This window comes from Onychomys torridus, chromosome 18, assembly GCF_903995425.1.
Source record: "Onychomys torridus chromosome 18, mOncTor1.1, whole genome shotgun sequence".
Classification (NCBI taxonomy): Eukaryota; Metazoa; Chordata; class Mammalia; order Rodentia; family Cricetidae; genus Onychomys; species Onychomys torridus.
In genome coordinates, this window is record NC_050460.1 from 44793692 (window position 1) to 44817684 (window position 23993).

Consider the following 23993-nt stretch of genomic DNA (forward strand, 5'->3'; position numbering starts at 1 on the left):
AAGCCTAGTACATGCCAGCCAGAATCTGTATCCATATCTTGTATAGCATCTTTTTTTTTGGGGGGGGGTCACAGAAAGGGAAAGTCAACTCTTAGTTTCCACAGTGATGATGTCCTTGTCCTGGGAACTAGGAGCCATGTTCTAACTAGCCACGTTTGTGTTGCTCCGGCACAGCTGTCCTGAGTAGCCTACTGCCAAGACGCACCACGGCTGCACCAGTAATCTGGTGGTGGTTTTGTTTTGTGGTGCTAGGGTTGAACTCAGGGCCCCATAAATGCTAGGCAGGTGCTCTACCCTTGAGTATCTCCCTAGCTTGCCCATCACCCTGAATCCCACACGTGAAGAACCTATGTGTGTTCTTGAGTTCAGCCTGTGCTAATTTTGTTTGTGTGTGTGTGTGTGTTCAAAGACATGTCAAATAAGACAATAAGTTGGTACCTATGTCCTGGCCATCTGGCCTTGATCCTAAGAACCACAGCATAGAGCCGAGGTTCAAATGCTGCTTTCCTTTTCCTTCTTAACATCTGTAACTATAAGCCTCTCAAGAAAATCATAGTGCAATCAATTTTAAAAAATAAACTTGGGAATGAAGAAATGGCTGGCTCTCTGCTCTAGCAGAGGACCTGACGTCAATTCCAAACACCCATGTTACAATGGTAGCTCACAAAAAACTATAGCTTCAGCTCCAGTAGACCTGAGGCCTCTGGTCTCTGAGGGCACTGGTACTTATGTGCCTATACCCACACAGACATACACATAATACACATAATTAAAAATTAAAAATATATCGGGCTGGAGAGATGGCTCAGAGGTTAAAAGCACTGCCTGCTCTTCCACAGGTCCTAAGTTCAATTTCCAGCACCCGTATGCCAGTTTCAGGGGATCCAACACCAAGGCAAAAATACCAATGTGCATTTAAAATAAATAAATTAAAAAGATAGAAAACTTTAAAAGAAATTAAAAACATATCAAACAAGAAGTTGGGCCAGCAAGATGGCTAAGCATTTAAAACTGTGTGCCATGCAGGCCTAATGATCTGAGTTTGATATCCAAAATCCACATAAAAAAGGCTCTCAGCCAGGCAGTGGTGGCACACACCTTTAATCCCAGCACTCGGGAGGCAGAGGCAGGTGGATCTCTGAGTTCGAGATCAGGCTGGTCTAAAAGTGACTTCCAGCAGAGCCAGGGCTACAGAGTAAACCCTGTCTCGACTGCCCCCCCCCCCCCCCCCCCCCCCCCACCCCGGCTCTCGGCTGTAATGCCGACCATCCCAGGGTGAGATGGAAGGGGACAGAAGCTTGTGAAAACAGTTCGGGGACAGAAACGAGAGAGACCCTGCCTCAAAGTGGAAGGACATAACTTGACTCCCCAAAAGTCCTCTTATTTCCACATGAACACTGTATATATACACAGGTGAACACACATACACACAACACACACACACATATAACGCAAAATAATTTAATAAATAACTCCTTTATGGGATTGGCTAGATCAATGGTTCTCAACCTTCCTAATGCTGCACCCCTTCAATACAGCTCCTCATGTTGTGGTGACCCCCATCATAAAATTATTTTCATTGCTACTTCATAACTGTCATTTTGCTCCTGTTATGAATCGTATTGTAAATATCTGTGTTTCCAGATAATCTTTCACCCCTGTGAAAGGGTGGGGCTGTTTGACTCCAAAGTGGTCTCTGCCCACATGTTGAGAACTGATGAGACAGATGTTCATCTGTTAAAAGTACTGTCTCCAGCTGGGTGATGGGACATACTTTTACTCCCAGCACTTGGGAGGTAGAAGCAGGCAGATTTTCCAAGGTTGGAACCAGCCTGGTCTACAGAGTGAGTTCCAGGACAGTCATGGATGGCTACACAGAGAAACCCTGTCTGGAAAACAACAACATAAAATACGAAAACAGACAAAAAAACAAAACAAAACAAAACAAAACAAAAAACAACAAAAACACTGGTTTCCCTTGCAGAGGACCCGAGTTTTGTTCCCAGCACCCACATGACAGCTCACAACCATCTGTAACTGAAGGGGATCTGATGTTCTCTTCTGGCCTTCGTGGGCACCAAGCACACATGTGAACAGACATACATATAGGCAAAGCACCCACACATATAACTTTTCCCTTAATTAAAGAAGAGGAAACTAAGCTGGATGGTGATAGCCCACATCTTTGGGAGGCAGAGGCAGGTGGATCTCTGTGAGTTTGAGGCCAGCCTGGTCTACAGTGTGAGTTCAAGGACAGCCAACGCTGTTACTCAGAGAAATCCTGTCTTGAAAAATAAATAAATAAATAAAAGGAAAGAAAAGAAAAAAAGAAACTAGAAAAAATTTAAATAAAAATAGCCAGGTGTGGTGGCTCACACCTTTAATCCCAACATGAAGGGCAGAGGCTGGTGGATCTCTGAGTTTAAGGGCAGCCTGGTCTACATAGTGAGTTCCAGGACAGACTGAGCTACATAGTGAGACCCTTGTCTCAAAACAAAAAAAAAAAAAAAAAAAAAAAAAAGTAAAATAAAAATAAAAGCTGTGAGATAGCCAGGTGCCTATTGTACTCATGCTTGGAAATCTGGGCCCTGAGGGAGCTGTGTATGCTGTCTGTCAGGTTGCTGTGAGAAAACAAACTTAAGAAAGTCTACTGGGTCAGAGTTCAAGGACACACACAGTCCATCAAGTGCACAAAGTCATCATGGCAGGTAGCAAGGGCTCAAGGCAGCTGGAGAGGCTGCACCCACAGTCCAGAAGGAGTACACAACTCACTTCCTCCTTTTTATTCAGTCCAGGAGCCCGGCCCATGGGATGGTGTCAAATAAGTGTCAAAACTGCCCACAGTTGAGATGGGGTTTCCCACCCCAATTAACCTAATCTAGATAATCCCTCACAAGCTTATCTCCTAGGTGATAATGCTACCATCATACTCTGAGCTACATAGAAGGATCTTGGGTACATGGGAAGACTTTCTCAAAAATCTAAACAGCACCCCATCCAAACCCAAACCAAAACGGAACACCAAAGACTTGGGAGGGTAATGCAGGAAGGTCACAAGTTGGAAGCCACCCTGGTCAACATAAAACCTTGTCTCAAAAACAAAGAGCAGGGGCTGGAGAGCTGGCTCAATGGATAAGAGCTCCTGTTGCTCTGGCGGATGACAAAGTTCTGTCCCCAGCACCCTCATTGGGTGGCTCTATTGCTTGTGACTCCAACTCCAGGGGATCCAAAGCCGCCTTACGGCATCCAAAAGGGACCTGCACACACATATACATACATTACGCATATGCACACATATATATGAATGAAAAATTTAAAAATCTGAAAAAGCACAACAAACCCCCAAGATAGCTGTGAATATATCAACTGCAAGCTACCCACGATAAGTGGAAAAGGACACGTGGATGTGAATGACTTCCTGCTAAAAGATTCACTTGCGTCTGTGGGTGAGTGTTCTGTCTGCCTGTGTGTTTGCACTCCAAAGGAAGGCATCAGATCCCATGGGGATACAATCATAGATGTGAGTCACCATGTGGGTGCTGGGAATTGAACCTGGGTCTTCTGGAAGAACAGCCAGTACTCTTAACCACTGTACCATTTCTCCAGCCCCTAGTATTTTTGCTAAAATAGTTGTATTTGTGCTGAGTGTGGTGGTCCATGCCTTTAATCCCATGCCTTTAATAATCAGGAGGCAGAGGCAGGCAGATCTCTGAGTTTGAGGCCAGCCTGGTCTACACAGCAAGTTCCAGGACAGCCAGGGCTATACAGAGAAACCCTGTCTCAAAAATGCAAAGAAAAAATAGTAGGATCATCACAAAATTTAAAAAATACTTTGGGGAGGATGGTAAGAAGGCTCAGTGGGTAGACACCTGCTGTGCATACCAATAACCTGAGTTCCATCCTCAGGACCTATCTATCCCCAGTAGAAGAAAAGCAATTCTTTCTAACCTCCATACTCTGTTGTAGTGAGTGTGCATGTGCACACGAGTGTATACACACACACACACACACACACACACACACACGTTATTTAAAACTTTTTGATACTTAGTTAATACTTAGTTTTACTCCTTAGCGTGTATGTGTGTTGGGGGAGGAGGTTGAACCCAGACTGGCTTTGAACTTGCTATGTAGCCAAGGACGATCTTGAACTCCCATTTCACTCTCACACACTGGGATGAGAGCTATGCCACCACTTCCCATCTGTGCAATGTTAGACTCAAACCCAGGGCTTTGCACATGTCATGCAGGCACTCTACCAGCTGGGCTACAACTCCAAACACCTCTTAAATACCTTACAAGTCCGTTTTACGTTTATCATATGGGCAATTGTTATTTAAACAAGTTGAGAAGTGGCTACATCCTTTACTTTTTAAAACATTTTCTTTTTTCAGATTATATATATATATTATATAATCTCAATGCTTTATTTGCATGTACATCTTTATGCCAGAAGAGGGTATCAGATCGCACTATAGACAGTTTAGACAGTTGTGAACCACCATGTGGTTGCTGGGAATTGAACTCAGGACCTCTGGAAGAGGAACCAGTGTTCTTAACTGCAGAGCCATCTCTCCAGCCTGCCACATCCTTTACTTAACACCTATAGATCCAGGAATAGATGAGATCTCCAACTCTGAAAGTTCTGAAAGTGCTTTGTTTTTTAGCAGTTCCTTTCTACTTATTTATTTATTTATTTATTTTTATTTTATTTTATTTTATTTATTTATTTTTTTGGTTTTTCGAGACAGGGTTTCTCTCTGTAGCTTTGGAGCCTGTCCTGGACTAGCTCTGTAGACCAGGCTGGCCTCGAACTCACAGAGATCCACCTGCCTCTGCCTCCCGAGTGCTGGGATTACAGGCGTGCGCCACCACTGCCTGGCTTTCCTTTCTACTTTTAGAAACAATTCCCAGTAAAATTTGGTTCTCACTAAAAGGTAACTCTATTGAGTCAGTTTCCTTTAATTATGTGACCCCTGTAGGTCAACCACTTTCTAGGCCAGGCCCCACTCCCACTAACTTGATGGGGGGAAAAGGGAAAACACGTTGGGTGGGTAGAGGGGAGAGGGTACACATGGGAGGAACGGAGGGGGGGGTGTAGGGGGGTAGGAGGTCAGTTATGATCAATGTATGAGGCTGGAGAGAGGGCTCAGCGGTTAAGAGCACTGGCTGCTCTTTCAGAGGACCTGCGTTTAGTTCCCAGCACCTACGTACATGGTGGCTCATAACCATAACTCCAGTTCCAGACAATTTGATGCCCTTTTCTGATCCCAGTGGGCACCAGGCTTGCACATGCTGCATGCACAAATATATAAGCAGGCAAAACACTGATACACATAAAAATAAAATAAATCCTTAAAAATATATATTGTCTAAAATTGTAAAGATATTAGTTTTTAAAAGTGAACTCTGGATGATGGTGGTATAAACCCTTAGTCCCAGCACTCGGGAGGCAGAGGCAGATGGATCTCTGAGTTAAAGCCGAGCCTAGTCTACAGAGCTAGTTCCAGGACAGCCAGGACTGTTACACAGAGAAACCCTGTCTTGGGGGGGGGGGGGGGGGCAGGGGGAGAACAAAGCCAGACTGTGGTGGTGCACATCTTTAATATTAGCACTCGGGAGGCAGAGCTAGGTGGATCTCTGTGAGTTTGAGGCCAATCTTGTCTACAGAGTGAGTTCTAGGACAGGTTCCCTGTCTCAGAAAAAAAAAAAAAAGAAGAAGAAAGAAAAAGAAAAGTGAATTCTGTCCTACCATATGCAACCTCATCGTAACTTACTCCCCCACGGCTGTTGACATTGTTCCATGGGTTTGTTCAGGAGTCTCTCACTGGGCAGCTCCATGTGCCCTGACTCTATTAACTCCTGCAGGAGGAGCTAATGTAGCACCCACATGCATTCTTACCTTGGGGAATCGATCCCGCTGTCTCCTGTCACGCTGTAACTCTCTGTCCCTTCCAGGCGACGATGCTCTCCCTGAGGCTCCTGAGCCAACACTGGCACATGGGAGGTGTTGAAAAGTTGTAATTTGTCTGTGAAATGTTTCCCCATTTCCTGATTTGCAGGGCTCTGTCTCCAGCCAGTTGAGTTCTTTCCTGTGTCACCAGGAGAATCTTGCAGGACCTCAGCCCCACAACTGGTTTTCCTTGCAGTAGAGAATTCCAGTAAACTTTCACCAGCAGCTGCTGAGGCCTGGACACAGGCAGCCATAGGCTCTCCTTCATGGTGGAAACCAAATGGTAGGCCAGGGTTGTCTGTGAGAGCAGGGTTTGGACCTTCCCCCGAATTTGCAGACAACTCACTGGCCTTGTACTGGTGTTTCCTTTCAAGCGCCAGGGGCTCGAACCTATCAGTTTTGCTATCACATCCAGTCAGAAGTCTCCCAGTCACCACTGGTCTTCCCTGCCATTGCTTTGGCCTGCCTCCACCTGCAAAGGAATACTGAGTATGTCCAGGCAATGTGTGACAGAAGTCGTCATCAGTCTCAGAGAAGTCATCGTCCTCTAGATACAGTGAACTGCAGGCCCCGTCATCCACCCCGGCCTCACTCTGGTTCAAGGCTGCCCCGTCCTGCTCACTGTCAGAGAACCCCTCATTTTGCACATTCCCAATCTCTGCCTCTGGGACAAACGTCTTCGTCTTCCTAGTTAGATCTTTGGAGTCACCTTGTCTTTCATGTGTCCTCAAATGGTTTGCTCCAACAGGACAATCGAAGAGGCCCAGGTTCTGGAACTGGTGTACCGTCTTCTTCACTGATGTACGCACACAGGGTACGGGGTCCAAAGAGGCCGGACTTTGTGAGGGCAAGACCTGATGCATTTCTTTGGTCCCCAAGAACATGTCACAGTCAGAATGACTTTTCTTCAAGACTTTGTTTTCTTCATTATGCACATCACCTCTCAACACACTTTCCCTGAAAGAACAGCCCCGAGGGTGACTTGGCAAAACACTACACAGAGGGTAATTTCCTGGGCCACCTCTGATGTCACTGACAGGATGGCCAGGAGCCTTCATCGAAAGCATGGTTTCTGCTTCCAGTTTATCATGGCATTGTTCCAGATATGGCTCCTGGCCTCCACCATCAAAGACTCCCAAAGGACCTGAAGACCCTGCCCTCTGGAAAGGCTTTTCTTCTGGCCAAGTGGGACCAGGTTTCAGATCACGGCTCTTCTGAACACTGTGCCCTTTGGATACTGGGGGCCCTCTGAGATACATGCCCTGGAAAGGATTACTGATCTGCTTCTTGTAAATCAAGTGGGGACCTAGCACAGCTGAAATCCCACCACACGACTGCTGAATTTCCTCACTGCGGCTTTTCCTTCTGGGAGCAGGCTGGGCTGTGGGGACCTTGGGGTGCTTTTCAGAAAGTCCTGTGCTTCCCGGCTTCAGCTCACTCCCCTGGCTCCATGTTTTGAGCCTGTCCTGGCGAGAACAGCCCCGCCTGTGAGGCTTGGCAAACTGGCCCTGCCTTTTCCGACGTCCTTCTTTAGAAGAGAACTTATGCCTGGTTGTCAGTACATCCGTGGAAGTGCCCCGGCTGTTATATTTCTTCTGTTCTTCATATTTTTGCATTAGGACTGTGTGTTTAATTAAGTTGTCAACAGTCAGCACGGGGTTAATTCTCTTGATTATTGCATGTTCCACATCTCGGGGGATGTTGCTGGAGCTTTCTTCATCTCGGACTGGCCACTCTTCAGGTGGGAACTGTGCAGAGAAACTGCGGTACTCTGTTCTGGGCTTCTCTCTTCTAGATAAGCTTCGCCACAAGAAACCGAAACCAAATTTTTTGCCTTTGTCTTTGGTGTATGGTAATGGTTTGGGGCTCACACAGACGTGGGTATCTTCACATGCTGCGGCTACCTGGTTCTTAGACAAAGCTGTGAGTTCCTCAAGACCTTCCTGGCTTTTTCTAGATACTTCTGCCCCAGTCAGTGGGTCCTTAGAGTCCTGTACGCTTGTTTCAAGGAAACACTGGCATGATGGACAGTGGGAAACAGGAGCCTCGTTCTCCTGGGCCAGCTCTGCACAGCAATCCACGCTCACCAGATAGGTCATAGAAGTTGGCACTGAGTACCCTTCATCTGACAGGACAGCTCTCTGAATTTCCTGTAGGGGAGTATTTGTGATGAAGTAAGTGTTCGGTGTGACTATGAAGTAGCCCTCTCCTGTGTGGTAAATCTTCCTTTCTTGAATCAGAGCCCCCAGTGTGCTGTAGAGAATGTCTGGAGAAGGGACCGCAATACCTAAAAACAAAAAAAGTGAAATTAGAAATTCAGAATGATCACATACATGCTTTACAAACCTGGAGCTGATTGTATACATTACATGCACTTAAAATGCTAGCTGGTCAGATGGCTCAATGGTTAATGGTGCTTGTATGCAGACCTGACACCCTGAGTTTAGTCCTCAGTCCTACAAAGGGGTAGGACAGAGGACAACTCCCAGTCATTCTCTGGCCTCCACATGTGGACTGTGCCAGCACTCACGTACGTACACACACTTTTTAAAAATTAGAACTGAGCATAGTGACTCAGATCTGTAATCTCAGCGCTCAGGAGGCTGACACAGGAGAATGACTGCAATGTCAAGGCCACCCTGAGCTAGATATTGAGAACCAGGCCAGTCTGAGTTACAGAGACCCTATCTCAAACAAAACAAAACAACCCAGAGAAGAATATGTGTAATTAAACTACAAAACATTGTATAAGTTGGTCCCCATAAAGACATATGGCAAGGTTCATGGTTAAATAAAAAAAACAAAAAATCTGAATATCACTGGTTCTAAATCAACTTAAAATTTGAAAACTCAGTAGGAAAGCACCTGCCTAGCAGGCATGAAGCCCTGGGCTCCATACCCAGCACTGGAAAAATAAAAACAAAACTAGAGAAAGCCTCACGGTGAACAAACATGGAAATTAAAAAGTCTCATGAGCGCTATATGAAGAATGTACAGAAGGATTCCACTTATGTCATAAAGAATAAAATGACATTAAAACACAGTCTGTGAAGGCATAGAGCTACAATTCTATCAGTTCCGTTTCTGGGAAACAGAAATGGGAAAAATTGAGGGAAAAGTCCCTCGCTACGGAAGCTGATTAACACGAATTGACATCTGAAAAAAACATCCAGAAAGTAAAATAAATATCTTGATGAAATGTTGAAGTTGGGCTGGTGAGACGGCTCAGCAGACACCTGCTGCTAAGCCCAAGGACCTGGGTTCGATCCCTAAGACAGGGTGAAAAGAGAGTCTGACTCTTCCTGCACGTTGTTCTCTGACGTGTGTGCCATGGCACACACAAATGTTGATAGAGGACTATTCTTGACAGTTTGTGGGTTTTTTTTTTTATACTGGTGACGGAGACCAGAGCTTTGTACATGCTAGGCAAACATTCCATCAGTGAACTATATCCCCATCCCTCTTTTTACTTTTACTTTGAGACAGGGTCTTACTAAGCTGCCTAGGCTGGCCTTGAACTTTCAATCCTGCTTCAGTCTAGCAAATAGCTGAGACTTGCATGCCTTTGCCACTGAGCTGGGTAACTCAGTGTTGTGACAAAAGATTCTAAAAAGGGGGAAGAAAGGACACCGTGACCGTTACTTATATGTTAGGACTGTTTATAAATAGAAACCAAACACATTTGAATGAATTCACGTGGTGAACACTGGTTACCTGGGTAATGTTTCTTCAAGTGTTCCAAGAGTGACTCCTGGGTTACAGCCGCCTGGGCCGAGTTCATATCAGCTATAATGCAGCAAAGAACTTCAGCCAAGGGCACGAACCGACACTGGGCTATGGGACTCATTTGCACTGGGAAGACATCACCTGAATTGGAGGTCAAAAACAGTGTAGGTGGTAAATCTGCTATGATCCATTTGGAATTAGTGAACAGAGAACAGTCTAAGTCTGACTGGATGACAGGCCCAGACTCTGCTAACATGGCATGTGCGATGGTAGAAACCATAGAAGACAAAGGTTTACATTATGGCCCCTCTGTGATGTGCTGTTGCAGAGGCCAGACATGCCATCCAGCAGTTCACATTTTTAAAAGCATACTTCCATATCGGTTGGGAAGCCATGGTATGAAGTACAGCATCATTTGCAGCACAGGTGTAGATAAATCATGCCTGTTACTATAGTTTACAGACTGGGTATCAGCCAGTCAATGACCTATTTGTGTATATGGAGCTTGGTGCACCAAAGATAACCATTGATGGTAAATAGATTGGGGGTGGAACTCAGTTTGTAAAGGGCTTGCCTAGCGAGCAAAAGACCTTGGGTTCAACCCTCAACTTGGCATAAAGAGCCTGGTGGCTCAAGCCTGTAATCCAAGCACTTGAGACATGGAGGGTGGAGCATCAGAAGTTCAAGGTCACCCTTGGCTACATAGTCAATTTGAGGCCGGCTTGGGCTACTTGAGACTCAGTTTCAAAAGTGGAAGTGGACATAGCTCAGTGGTAGGGCACTTGCCCAGCATGTTCATCTCCTTAGGGTAGGTCATAGGTTCATCTCGAGGTGCCTCACACATACGAAGATAAACTAATCTTCTACTGACTATAATCCCCACAAGTCGGGAACAGAGGCAGAAGGATCATAAGTTCAAGGTCATCCCCGGCTACATAGTGAGTTTAAGGTCAGGGTTGGCTACATGAGGCCTTTTCTAAGGAAAATTAATGAAGACAATGGGGACAAAACTAATACTGGCTAGAAGCCACCTCCTCTTTAAAAATCCATGTGCCTTTATACGAAGCACGCTAAAGAGAACATTCTGTTTTACTGTCCTCTAAGTACTGTGTGTGTGTGTCCACTCTTTTGACACTACGGCATAAAGTGGATAAAGTGCTCATCTGCAAGTTTCTCATGCTCAGGACCCCCACAGTGAGTTACAACAACAACAACAAAAGCTCATCATATTTTCAATAAGTTTCTGACTTCGCGCTGGGGCCGCATTCACAGCCTCCCCACACCCAACCTCAGCCCCCCAGACGGCCCACTAGACAAAGCCAGGAGAGTTTCCCAGAGCATCCCCTTCCCAGCTGTTGCTAAGATACATGCTGCAGGTACATAAATCAAGCTTTCTGTGTGCAGGAAAGTGATGTGAACCCTAACCTGGGAACTTTGGTGACAGATGCTGGGATTGCTTCACTGCCTATTGCATCCTTTGCATCCTTTGGGTTTCTGCAATGCTAAGTGCAGACGATCCCACTTGCAGATGCAATCAGATTTCACAGGTCCAGAAATGCTCCCCCTGAAGAGGAACTAAGCAGCACCTTTAAAAACAGGCCTGCTTGGGACCTCTCACCCCAGAGCTTGTGGAAGCATTGGGTTAAAGAGAGACTGTGGGCAAGAGAGTGCTCGCCACAAGGTTCTTTCTGTTTACACAGGCTAGTATTCCTGGGTGCTTCAGAAATGGAAAAAGTGGTTAGGCTGAAAGACAAGTATCATCAAAGTAAAACAATGGGTATTTGTGTCTGATACAGTTTCTACAATCCATAGGTAAGAGAGGTAGATGCTAGGTAGGTAGGTAGATAGACAGATAGATGATAGACTGCAAAGTACTTTTTTTTTTTTTTTTAGTTTATTATGCAGCGTCCTGTCTGCATGCCAGAAGGGGGCACCAGACTCCAACTACGCATAGTTGTAAGGCAGCATGTGGTTGCTGGGAATTGAACTCAGGACCCCTGGAAGAGCAGCCAGTGCTCTTAACCACTGAGCCATCTCTCCAGCTCTCTCAAAAATGCTTTTAAAGACAGAGTCTCAGCTATGTATCACTGGCTGACCTGGAACTCACTATGTAAACCAGGCTTACCTAGAATTCATTATAGGTGTATATCACTGCTGTGGTCACTTTTTTTTTTAAATTCATTGTGCTACAAAGAAATCTGGTTGGGTTATTTGCTTTTACTTTTCATGTTATAATGAAAGCAAAGAACAAGTTTTAAAATAATCACACCTCACAGTTCACTCTGAGGGGAAATGAAGAGCAAGCACTCTACATGTGCCCCAACGGATGCCAGCCAGTGACAGAGTCAGCTTCTCACTTGCCAAGGATGACAGAATTGAGGAAGGCAGGTCCTTTGAGCTGGCAACCTTCAGATGGTGACTAGACGCCAGTCAGTGGTGGCACACGCCTTTTATCCAAACACTCGAGAGGCAGAGGCAGGCAGATGTCTGTGAGTTTGAGGCTAGCCTGGTCTACAGAGTAAGTTTCAGGACAGCCAGGGCTACACAGAGAAACTGTCTCAAAACAAAACAAACCAACAAAAATGGTGACTAGAATCAGCCTGCTGGTGGATGGTTTTAGACCAGTGGTTTTCACCTGTGGGTTGAGACCCCTTGGGGGAGTCAAATGACCCTTTCACAGGGCTCGCATATCAGATGTCCTGCATATCAGCTATTTACATTATGATTCATAACAGGAGCAAAATGAGTTATGAAGTAGAAAAAAAAAATTGTATGGTTGGGGGTCACCACAACATGAGGAATTATACTAAATGGTCAAAGCACTAGGAAAGTTGAGAACCACTGCTTTAGACTAAGGCAATCAGTCTTTGCCTCCTGGTGCCTAATGCCTTAGAAAGCCCCAGGCCTGCTGGGTGGGGGTACAACTTGCTCTTGTGGATGACAGCAGTTTAACAACGCAGCACAAAGAGCTGGAGTGTGGCACTTGTTACTCTTGCAAAAGACCAGGGCTCAGTTCCTAACACTCACACGGTGGCTCCCAAACCACCTGTAACTCCAGTTCCAGGGGATCCAGCGGCTTCTGACCTCGGTGGGCTCCAGGCACTCACAGGTTGCACATGCATATACATGCAGGTAAAACATTCATATACATAAAATAATCACACACAAAAAATCTAAACAAAAAACAATCCAGTGCAAGATAAGATCTCACCAAAGAGGAAAAGCAGAGATTCTTCATGGGAGGCCATAAAGCCCCGCCCCCATAAATCAGCTGGAAGCAAGCCATCAGGAAAATACGGGAACTAATGCAGTCCTCATCAACATCCCCATGACCTCATCACAAAAGTAATGTTCAAGGAGCCTGAAATGCAGGGGCTGGAGAGATGGCTCAGTGGTCAAGAACACTGGCTGCTCTTGCAGAGAGAGGTTCAACTCCCAGTACCCACATGGAGGCTGGTTACAACCATGTGTAGCTCCAGCTCCAGGGGCTCAGACTCCTCCTCCTGGCCTCTGTAGGCAGACCTCTCACAAGAGGTGAGGCAAAGTGCTCACACACATAAAATTGTGAAAATTCTTTTATATGAAAGCACAAAAGGAGAATTCAGTGGCTCAGAGAATTGAGGTAATCAAAGCAATCCAAGGCTAAAAAGCGATACTGAGCCAGGTGTGGTCATGCATGGCCGCTTGTAATCTACTTGAGAGGCTGAGGCAGGAGGATATGAAGTTTGAATCCAGGCTGGGCTCCAAAGCAAATTCCAGGTCAGTGTTGGTGCTGAATCTTAAAAACAAAACAAAAAATAATCTCCGGTGGGGTTGGGGATTTAGCTCAGTGGTAGAGCGCTTGCCTAGCAAGCACAAGGCCCTGGGTTCGGTCCTCAGCTCGGAAAAACAACAACAACAACAACAACAAAAAGCCAAAACTCCAGTGAAAGGAGACAAAGGTGTATGTGGGGGGGGCGGGTAAGCAGAGATGAGGGTAGGAAATTGAATACTTAGTAAGCGAATTAAAAAACAAAGCTAGGAGCTGGGCATGGAAGCACGTCTTTAATCCCAGCACTTGGGAGGCTGGGGCAGGCAGATCTCTGAGTTCGAGGCCAGCCTGGTCTACAGAGTGAGTTCCAGACCAGCCAGGGCTGTTACACAGAGAAACCCTGTCTTGGAAAAAAACAAAACAAAACAAATGAAACCAAACTAAGGGCTGGAGAGCTGGCTCTGCAGGGAAGAGTGTTGGCTGCTCTTCCGGAGGACACAGCTGGGTTCAGTTCCCAGCACCCACATCGTGGTTCACAACCTTGTGTAACTCCAGCTTCAAGGAGCCTCCCAGAGCATCCATAGTCAACTGCACATAATCCACATACAACACATATAACACACACACAGATATGCATGATTAAAGTAATTTTTAAAAATTAACCCAAGGGGCTGGAGGGATGGCTTAGCAATTTAGAAAAGCACTTGCTGCTGCTGTTCCAGAGGACCCAGGTTCGATTCCCAGTACCCACATGGTGGCTCACAACTATCCGTTATTCCAGTCCCAGGGGTTCTGACACCCTCTTCTGGCATATACATGCAAGCAAAACCCTCATACATATGAAATAAGTCCATTTTAAAATGTTTTTAATTAACTCAAAATGAATCAAAGACCTGAAGAGAAAGCCCACGCTTGCACTATTGCCTGGAACTTCCCAAGTAAGCCCCCAGTGCCCAAGTTGTTATGTTTTTATCTGGAGTATTTCAACTTGGCTTTGGAGGCTCATGAGACTGGGCTAGCAAATAAACAGAAGAAAGGGTTCCTGAGAATTTGGAAAGTACTCACATCCAACCTTTTTTGTTTCCTACATAGAAGAATTTGTCATGGCATTAAACTCTATGTAACACTAATCCCAATATGTCATGTTTAAAAACACAAACTTCCCCGGAGAACATTTAGCCCCTCCACAGGTGTGCTTATGGCTGACATGGTGCTGGGCAATCCGCCAGGAGCCCATGCATTATTGACCTTCAGATGGTTTAACTGAGCCACTGGACCTCAGCTAATTACCCAGATTCGGGAAATCGGAGCCCATCTCTTTGGGGCCTGGTATTGAATCCCACGGTGGGAAAGGCTTCTTCCAAGTGCATTAGAGATGACAGCAAAGAGCAGACAAAGCAGCCTGCAGACACACTCGGGGATAATAAAAGAGGATGTTTGGCTCAGAGTAACCTAAGAAGAGTCCCGGATTTCAAGCTGCCCTTTTATCTGCCACATCTTTTTTTTTTTTTTTACCTTAAAATTAATCCTGACCTGGTTTTAAAAAGCAAGCAAGCAAGCCAAACCAGCCTTTTGTAACAACATGCTCCTCCTTGGAGATAACGGCGGGTGTACAAAGCTGGATGGCTTTAAATGATTAGCTCTGCTGTGTTATAACTTCAAATAGGTTCAGGGAAAAAAAAAAAAAACCAGAATGGAGATAAGATGAAATAAGGTTTCAGTCCCACAGAGCCAAGCCCTCTCCATCTCTCCCTTTCAGCTAAATGAAAGAAAAAAAAATACCACACTTTCCTCTACATCTACAATCAAATATGCCAAGATTTTCGAGCTGGCTATAATCCAAGGCAGCTGGGTGTCTGTCATGAAGGGGAAGTTCTTTCTCCAGCACAGCAGATATGGATATGGGGCACTTTGCCCTTGTGGGTGCACCTTGCCTGGTATGCCCAACAGCACAGAAAACAGACCATAATCCCAGCATCAGGGGTTCAAGGTCATCCCTTGCTACACAGCAAGTTCCATGGGACACATGAGACTAAGTCTCAAAAGAAAACAAAATAGCTGGGACTAGAGTGTGAACTACCAGACAAGTGTTTTAATAGGAAAGGAAAGGGAATTAAGAGAAAAGAGGACAGTGTTGACGGGTGGGTGGGGTGGGGTGGGGGGGGTCAAGTTCATGATGACAGACAACAGGATTTTTCATGCCTTCAGGCCAGAACTGTCAGCTCTGGATTGCAGCAATGCCCAAGGCTTCAAAGTTGGCATCACTCACCCATGTTCTCTTGCTATAAATCCCCATGCCCCAGTGGCAGCTGAAGACATTTTAAGTTGGGACAGAGTTGTTTGGGTGTGATGTATGGGGTGAACAGTCTACAGTAGCACACAGAAAGAATTAGCTTCTGACATCTGCAAGGGCTTGTCTGTGAAGACTAGAGAATCCACCTAAGTTCTGTATCAACAAGGGGGGGTTTCAGAGTCTGACCAGTTCAGTTCACTTGACCTTCACCAGTACCCCTTTGTGGGTGCATGCTGCAAGAGGGCTGGGTCTAACACAGGGAAGTTCCTCTCCAAGGACTTCAGAGTCAATAATGCACTGGGACCGAGGAGAATCAAGCTCAGTGGATCTGCTCCATGATGGATCTGCAGTGGACACCTCCTTGATTGTTTTTTTTAGCCCCTACGTAGTGCATCTCATAAAGTGCCTTACTGGTCCTGCATGGATTGGTTCAACATCAAACTCAAATAAGTGTCAAATCTGCCGCCGCTGCTGCAGGATTGATTTCCCTCATAGGCACTGTGATGCCAACTCTGACATGATTCCTTGGAATTGCAGCAAAACTAGTCACAGTGTAGCCAAGAAAGAAAGGCTTGGGCAGTGGTGGCACACACCTTTGATCCCAGCACTTGGGAGGCAGAGGCCGGTGGGTCTCTGAATTTGAGGCCAGCCCTGTTGCGGGAGGGGCAGGCTCTCCCATATCCCAGGCTGGTTTCAATCTTGTTTTTTAGCCAAGGATGACCCTGAATTTCTGATCCTTCTGCCTCTGCCTCCCAAGTGATAGGATCACAGGCATGCATGCCAAGCCAGCATTCTACCAACTGAGCTGCATCGACAGCACCAGTGTGTTACTCCTGACAGTTCCCATTCTCCTATCAGTCTTCTCCTCTTCCTCCACAGCAAAGCCCCCCGCCCCCCTTAAGCAAGTGTCCCCTGGCCACAGATCTGGGGCCTTTTCTCTCCTGGCCAGAGTGACTCTAACAGAGTTAACCCAGCTCCTGCACAGGCTGACAGAGGACTTCTGCAGGGGCTGATGTCGCCCCCAGTCATGGCCCAGGCCAGCCTATGGCACTGGTGCCTGGGCACCAGCTGCCTACAGATCCATGACCAGATGTTTGACCTGGGTACTGCTTGGCCACATGATATACTAGTGTGGCAGCCAACTGGGGGACAAGTCACAGAAGAACACCTTGGCCTGGGGTGCTCCAAGCACAGAGTATGGGACATGAGCCACCAGCCTCCTTTTGAAGGGATATATACATATATATGATATCCAATGCCAGTTGAGCGATAGAGGAGAGATGCCTTGAACCAATGATGACAGATACTCCACAGTTTGGTTATCAGATACATACATACAGAGAAAAAACAGTCGGCCTTCACTTAGGAAGTACCTGTTGAGCTGTGGCTTTCTTCCCCTGGGACCACCACTCTTTTTATTTTTTTGCAGGCCTCTCTTCTCCCATCTTTCCTGTGCCATCTTCACTATCAATAGAGACACAGAGAGGGCTCTGCCGGGTGGAAGGAGCTAGTGGCTCAAACCAGCTGGCTCAGCGGCGGCCATGCTAACTCTATACCATTAAGGCTGGTACCAGCTGGCTCTCAAACATTCCAACAAGCCTGGTATGAGAGCTAAGGCATTCAAGGAGGCAAGGCAAGAGGGCCATGAGTTCAAGGTCAGGCTGAACTACGAAATCAGGCCTGTATCCAAAAACAAGAAAACCCCCAGGGACAGGCTGTAATTCAATGAAGAGCATGTGCAGAACATTCCCAAGGCCCTGGGTGGCATCCCAAGCATGAGAAAGGAGTCTAGTGGTTCAATTGCTCTTCCTCTGGGCCTCAGAGCCATACTCAAAGCATTGGTGTCCTAGGTTCCTCTTTAAACTTGAGACAAGGTCTTACACAGGCCACACTGCCCTCATACTTACGTAGCCAAGGCTAGCCTAAAACTCCTGATCTTCCTGTCTTTACCTCCCAAGTCCTAGGATTATAGGTATGTGCTATCACGCCCAGGCTTTCAGCCTAGTCTCCTAGAGAGTTGATGAGTAAGTTTAGGTTTGGGTTTTGGGTAGAATTCCTTTCCTTGTAATTACAGAACTGACGACGACGAAGGTCACTATATCACCAAGAGCGGTCCAAGCTGAGCCTTTCTCTGGTGCTGCCCACATCACCATCTGTCATAGTGCTCCTAACACCTCCATTCTCTTTGATTGGCTTTTCAAAGTCTGTGTCACTTCCAATCCTACCTACCCGTGGACATTTCTCTTGTTTTAAGAACTCGAGTTATTAGAGTGGGCTTATCATCAATACAGAGGACTCTCTCAAATAGAGAGCCACTCTATCCGTAAAGTCTCTTCCACCATGCAAGGCCACATATCCACAGGTTCCAGGGAGAGGGTGTCTTTGGTAGATCATTCTCCGCAGCACCTCTGGTATATGGACAACCAATAAGAGAGAGAACAGCCAGACATTTGGGCTGTAGAGAGGGCTGGGTGGTCAAGAGTGCTGCTTTTCCAATTCCTGGCAGCCACATGATAGCTCACAACCCTCTGCCACTCCATCTCCAGAAGGTCAAATGCCCTTCTGGCTTCTGAGGGCACCAGGCATGCACGTGGCACATGGACATATGCAGGCAAAACACTCACACACATCTAAATGTTGTAAACGATTAAAATAATAGAACTTGCTGGGCGGTATGGTGCATGCCTTTAATCCCAGCACTCAGGAGGCAGAAGCAGGTGGATCTCTGTGAGTTTGAAGCCAGACTGGTCTACAAAGGGAGTTCCAGGACAACCAAGGCTACCCAGAGAAACCCTGTCTTGAAAAACAAAAATAATAAAATAGTCTTATATATTGCCCTGGTTCCCACATTTCCCTCCCCCTGAAAAAAGTGTGCATGACCTCTGCTCCTAGCTTTCTAGGCAAACCTGGGGCAAATTTGAAGTGATTCATTTTCCCAAGAGTCTCGGAGGCCTTCAGTGGACAGCTCCACTGAAGCCAGCTCTCATTGCTGAGTCATAAAAATATCTCTGGGGGTGGGTTGGGGATTTAGCTCAGTGGTAGAATGCTTGCCTAACAAGAATAAGGCCCTGGGTTCGGTCCTCAGCTCCGACAAAAAAAAAAAAAAAAAAATCCCTGGGGCCAGCAAGATGGCTCAGCAGGTAAAGGTGCTTGCCACCAAGCCTGACGACCTGAATTTGATCCCTCAGAGTCACACAAGTGACTCTTACTCTTCATGACGTGTGACACATGCACACCCACACATATACACACATATATGCAACTTTAAATAAGTAAATAATAACTTTTAAAAAAAGATATGGTCTCAAAAAAAAAATGCTGTCATTAGCTGGGCAGTGATGGCACAAGCCTTTAATCCCAGCACTCGGGAGGCAGAGGCAAAAGAATCTCTTGAGTTTGAGGCCAGCCTGGGCTACAGAGCTAATTCCAGTACAGTCAGGGCTACACAGAGAAACCCTGTCTTGAAAAACAAAACAAAACATTGTACGTAACTATGGAAGATAATCTAGTGCCAAGTCATTATTTGGATAATAAACAATTTCCATATAACTTTTTATTAAATGCTGTCTTTTCTATCTGCCTAGTCCCCGAGTTTAAAATGAGCCTCACTGAGGGGTGGGGTGTCAAACACTCCAGAGTTTCAGGGTTCTAATCTGAGTCTGCTGTGTGGCCCCAAGTGATCACAGCTCTTCTCTGGTCCAGTCCCCTGTTTATATGTATGGGATTGAGATAGATCAGCACTTTTCAAACTGTACATTCGTTGCATGAAGCACTCTGTAAGAAAAAGGGTCCTTGGGGCTGGAGAGAGGGCTCAGCAGTTAGGAGCTCTGGCTGCTCTTCCAGAGACCCCAGCTTTTTGATTGTTTGCAAAGATCGAGCACAGAGGATCGGTTTGATTCTCAACACCCATGTGGCCACTCACAACTATTTGTAACTAAAGTTTCAGGGGATCTGATACTCTGTTCTGGCAGCTGAACACACTTCATGCACATGGTACAGAGATACACAGCAGGCAAAATACCCATATGCATATAATCAAAATAAAGGTTTAGGGGTAGAGAGATGGCAGTTAAGAGCACTGACTGCTCTTCCAGAGGACCTGAGTTCAATTCCCAGCACCCACATGGCAGTTCACAACTATAACACCAGTTCCAATGCATATAAAAATAACCTTTAGGGTTGGAGATTTAGCTCAGTGGTAGAGCACTTGCCTAGCAAGCGCAAGGCCCTGGGTTTGAGCCTCAGCTCAAAAAAAAAAAAAAAAAAAAAAAAAACAAACCTTTAAAAAAAAGGTTACTTTTTTTGTTTTTGTTTTGAGAGAGTCTCTATGTTGCCCTGGATGTCTTGAAACTTGTTTGGGTGGGAGCTCCACCTCAATCCCTGGCACCCTGGCATCCAGACACCCGAAGAGTCTGGAATGTTCTGGTGGAAGATCTAACTCAAGTCCCCTTCCCCAAACCTGCCCCTTCAAAGCCTGCCAAACACAGCCCCTCCTCGAGAGAGCCTCAAGACCACTCCCACAGGGTATTTAAGCTACATCCCAGAAAACATGGTTTTCTGGTCTCTAGTCTCTGTCTCCTCTGTGGGGGCTGGAGAATCACCCGGGAATGATTCACCCATTAAACCAGGGCTTTTTCTAATTTGGTCTGATTTTGTCTGATTTGGATTGCTGTGTCGGCAGAAAGGCCTATTGGGGTGCCAAAAACTTATCAGAACTCATTATATAGACTAAGCTGACTCAGTGGTCCTCCTGCCTCTGTCTCCCAAGTGCTGAGATTAAAGGTGTGCACTATCATGCCCACAGGCTAAGAAAAAAGGTCCTGGGCCAGAAAGATGGCTCAGTGGGTAAAGGCATTTACTGCTCAAATGTGTCTGATGAGTTGAGTTCAATGTCTCCCCCTTTCACATAAAGGTGGAAGCAGAGCACTGACTCCACACATGCACCATGCCGTGCACCCCTCCCTCCCAATAATATTAAGAAAAGAAAGACAGTGTCCGATGGTCAAATGTTTGAAAAGATGCTGCTTGGAATCTCAATGACCCAGTTACAGGCCGTCTGTAAAGAATGGCCTGCCTGGCTGACTTTGTTCAACCGCTCCTGGCCCTAAGGAGCAGTGGTCCCAGTCAATCATAACCCAAGGGGAGGGTCTGGCATACACTCCTTTTTGTAAAGTAGCAACCAGCTTCAGCCTCCCTCTATGAACCCATGCCTCTTTTCCTAAGCCTGGCCCCTGTGTTCTGCACTATTATTTAAGGCTAACTTTCATGATATGTATCTGAATATTCCTGGATGCCAGCAGCTGGGAATACATTCTCCATGTACATCTTTGAGATACAGGGAGTAGCCACAGCAGTGCAGCATCAGGCGCCCACACCACTCCTTATCCAGAAGATATTTATTGAGTATCTGTTATATGACAGTTGTCTGGGACCCACAGCAAATGGGACCCAATACTTGCCCTCAGGGGGCTTCGGTTGTAGTGAGGAGCAGTGGGGTGGAGCCAATCATAACCCGACCTGAGAGCTGCAGCCTCCCACCCAAATTCTTTCTCAAGATATTTGGAGATGCCCAAGCAGGGGAGGCCTGAATGAAAAAAGAATCAGACACATACATTCCTGTGGGGTCTGAGGTACTAATGGCAGCATGGAGAAGCAGGGGCAGTGCTAGTATGTGTTAAGCAGCCCTGGCCTCACATCCTTCATTTCTGGGTACCCTCTTTACTGATTAGTGACTCCCAAGGCCGACATGTGACAATACTGGAGTAAGACTGACATGTGTCAGCTCTTCATCAGTACCAGAATCTTTACCTTTTCTTCCCAAACTAAAGACACTTGATCAGCCACAGCATTTTAGCACCCTGGGTTTTTTGTTTGTTTGTTTATTTGTTTTTTTTTTTTCTTGCAGCCCATTACTTAGGCACATAAATAAGATTCTTGATCAATCCAGACTTTTTCCAGTTCCCATAGCCTTTTGACTAAAACCCTCTCACCGGCTAGGTAAGCTGTACTTCATTTATGAGAGATACACTTCTGCAGTTAGTATTTTATTTGATTGGTCCATTCAGTATATTCCCAAGCCCCCGTTCACTGTTGTTCTGTGGTGTGGAGGCAAGAAAGATCTATACTACATCTCTAGCTTTACTTAAAACTGGCAAGACATGGTGACATGACTTTGGCCAAAGATTTTAAAAGGCTCTTCCATCCTTCGTTTTTGCTTCCTGCTTGATTTTCGTTTTGTTTTCAGACAGGGTCTCATTTGGCCAGCATGGCCTTGAACCCCCTCATCTTCCTGCCTCCACCACCTGAGTGCTGTGATTACAGGTGTGTGCTGCCACACCCGCCCACTTGGGTCTTAGGTAGATGCAGCTATCTCATGACCAGGAGAAAATAAATTGGAGGTCAAACAACCTACCCACTCATGAAGGCAGAGCAGAGAGCAGACAGGAACTCCCAGGTTTGGACAACCTTGCTAAGCTGTACCCATGCCAGCCTACCTACCCCTAAGCCTCTTGTTTTAGGAGGCAAATCTACCCTTCGTTTGTATAAAGCTGTTTTCCCACCTTTCTAAAATCCCACAACAAAACTCTTGTTTAACCCAAATCTCTCTATTCAAGGGCAGATGACATTAGTTGTCTCTCCATGGTTTCTGCTGTAAGCTATAAGCATCAGGGGCTTGACTGGAGCCTCTGGGTTTGATATCACAAGATACTTCTTTAGCCCCTTAAATTTATTTTAGCACAAGTATTTACTGTAGGGTCCTGGAAAGCCAAGTTATGTCCCACGCTGATCTTCTTCCAAGATCTGCCTGGTCAGTCTCAGCATCCAAAACCACGAGGAAGCAAAGAGGAGTGCTGAGTACATGCATCCCACTTCTGAAGGGTCCCTGAGTGGCCACGCCCCCAGGGACCTGTACTTCAAGGTCATAGGCAGAGGTAACAGTTACCTGCTACCCCACTAGGGCCGGTGCTTCAAGGTCATAGCTAGAACAGCTGCCCACTTACAGCCCCTTCACAAGAATGCCACATTGCCAGCTGTCTACAGGAGAGGTCCCAGGCTATGAATGTCCCAGCTGAGCTACAATGCTACGACACGCAGAAGCTGTGCCTTCAACTGGCATTGCAAGCTTTAAGTATTGATGAAAATCTCTCTTGGAGCTTACAGGAGAGACTCTCCTGGAAGTGAATTTCCTTACTGCATGTGGAAATCATGGGAAATGAGTACCTAGAATGATGGCTGAGAGCCAATCAAGTATTACCTTGGGAAATAAAGGCAAATAGCTATAACTCCTCCTGTACTTTTGGAGGTAATCCTTGACATTTGTCAAAGGAAGTTGCCTTGGTCCTAAATGATCATTGATCATGCCTGACTCCCCAAGTCTCTGTGGGTGGGTTTGCCTGGAAGTAGGTTATCCCCAGCGGCCAGATCTGCCTTCTCTGTGGTAAGAAGAGCTGGAGAGATTCCACTTTTGCCTCATGAGATAGGCACAATGCTGCCTCTTCGCCAGACTCTACACACGCAAGGTTTACCAAAAACTTTGCAGAGAGCACCTTGTCTGTCCCTTGTGGTCACTCACTAAGGACAAAAACAAACCCAGGGAGGCCTGGCCCTACCTACTGGTACCAGGTCCCCTCTCCCTTCTGTGGGGCAGCTCCACCTGCTGGCCACCTCCTTTCTTGGTAACTGCACCATGGCAGTTCAAAGGCACCATTGGGTTTTGAATCCACAGTCCCACTCACATTGTCTAGACTGTCTGCCCAGCTCCCGGCTCTTTCAAGCTGACTACTGACTCTTCTGGCCTCTGAAATATTAACTTCTAAAAGATAAAAGCCAAGACGGACATGGTGGTGCAGCACTCGAGAGGCAGAGGCAGGCAGATCTCTGTGAATTCAAGGTCAGCCTGGTCTACAGAGCTAGTTCCAGGATAACCAGGGCTACAGAGAAATCCTGTCAGGGAAAAAGGGAGGGAAAAAACCCCACAAAAAACCTAAATAAAGCCATTCTGAAAAAAACAATTTCCATGAATGTAATCTCACTGAGAAATATTTCTAGACCATTAAAACTTTAAAGCTTGCACCTGGAGAGGGCTCAGTGGCTAAAAGCACTGGCTGCTGGTGCAGAGGACCTGGTTCAACTCCTACAACAATCTCTAAATCAGTTCCAAGGTTCTGATGCTCTGTTTTGGCTCTCAGCTAGCACTGTGCATACCTGGTGCACAGACATACACACCAAATGGTAACATTTTAATTTAAAAAAGATGTACCTATATAAAT

General features: G+C 46.2%; 1 protein-coding gene across 2 annotated transcripts in view; it reads right to left on the reverse strand.

Annotated features, from left to right (window-relative positions):
• The window catches only part of Stox1 (storkhead box 1), a 54957-nt gene that overhangs the window by 724 nt on the left and 30240 nt on the right, over positions 1–23993 (reverse strand). Inside the window, exons 2-3 of one of the 2 annotated variants that reach the window (XM_036168002.1) lie at positions 9668–9820; positions 5903–8240 (exon numbers count right to left, since the gene is read on the reverse strand). In XM_036168002.1, coding sequence (XP_036023895.1) covers positions 5903–8240; positions 9668–9820 — 2491 coding nt within the window. The remainder of the gene's footprint in view (positions 1–5902; positions 8241–9667; positions 9821–23993) is intronic. The other variant, XM_036168003.1, reaches the window with a different exon arrangement.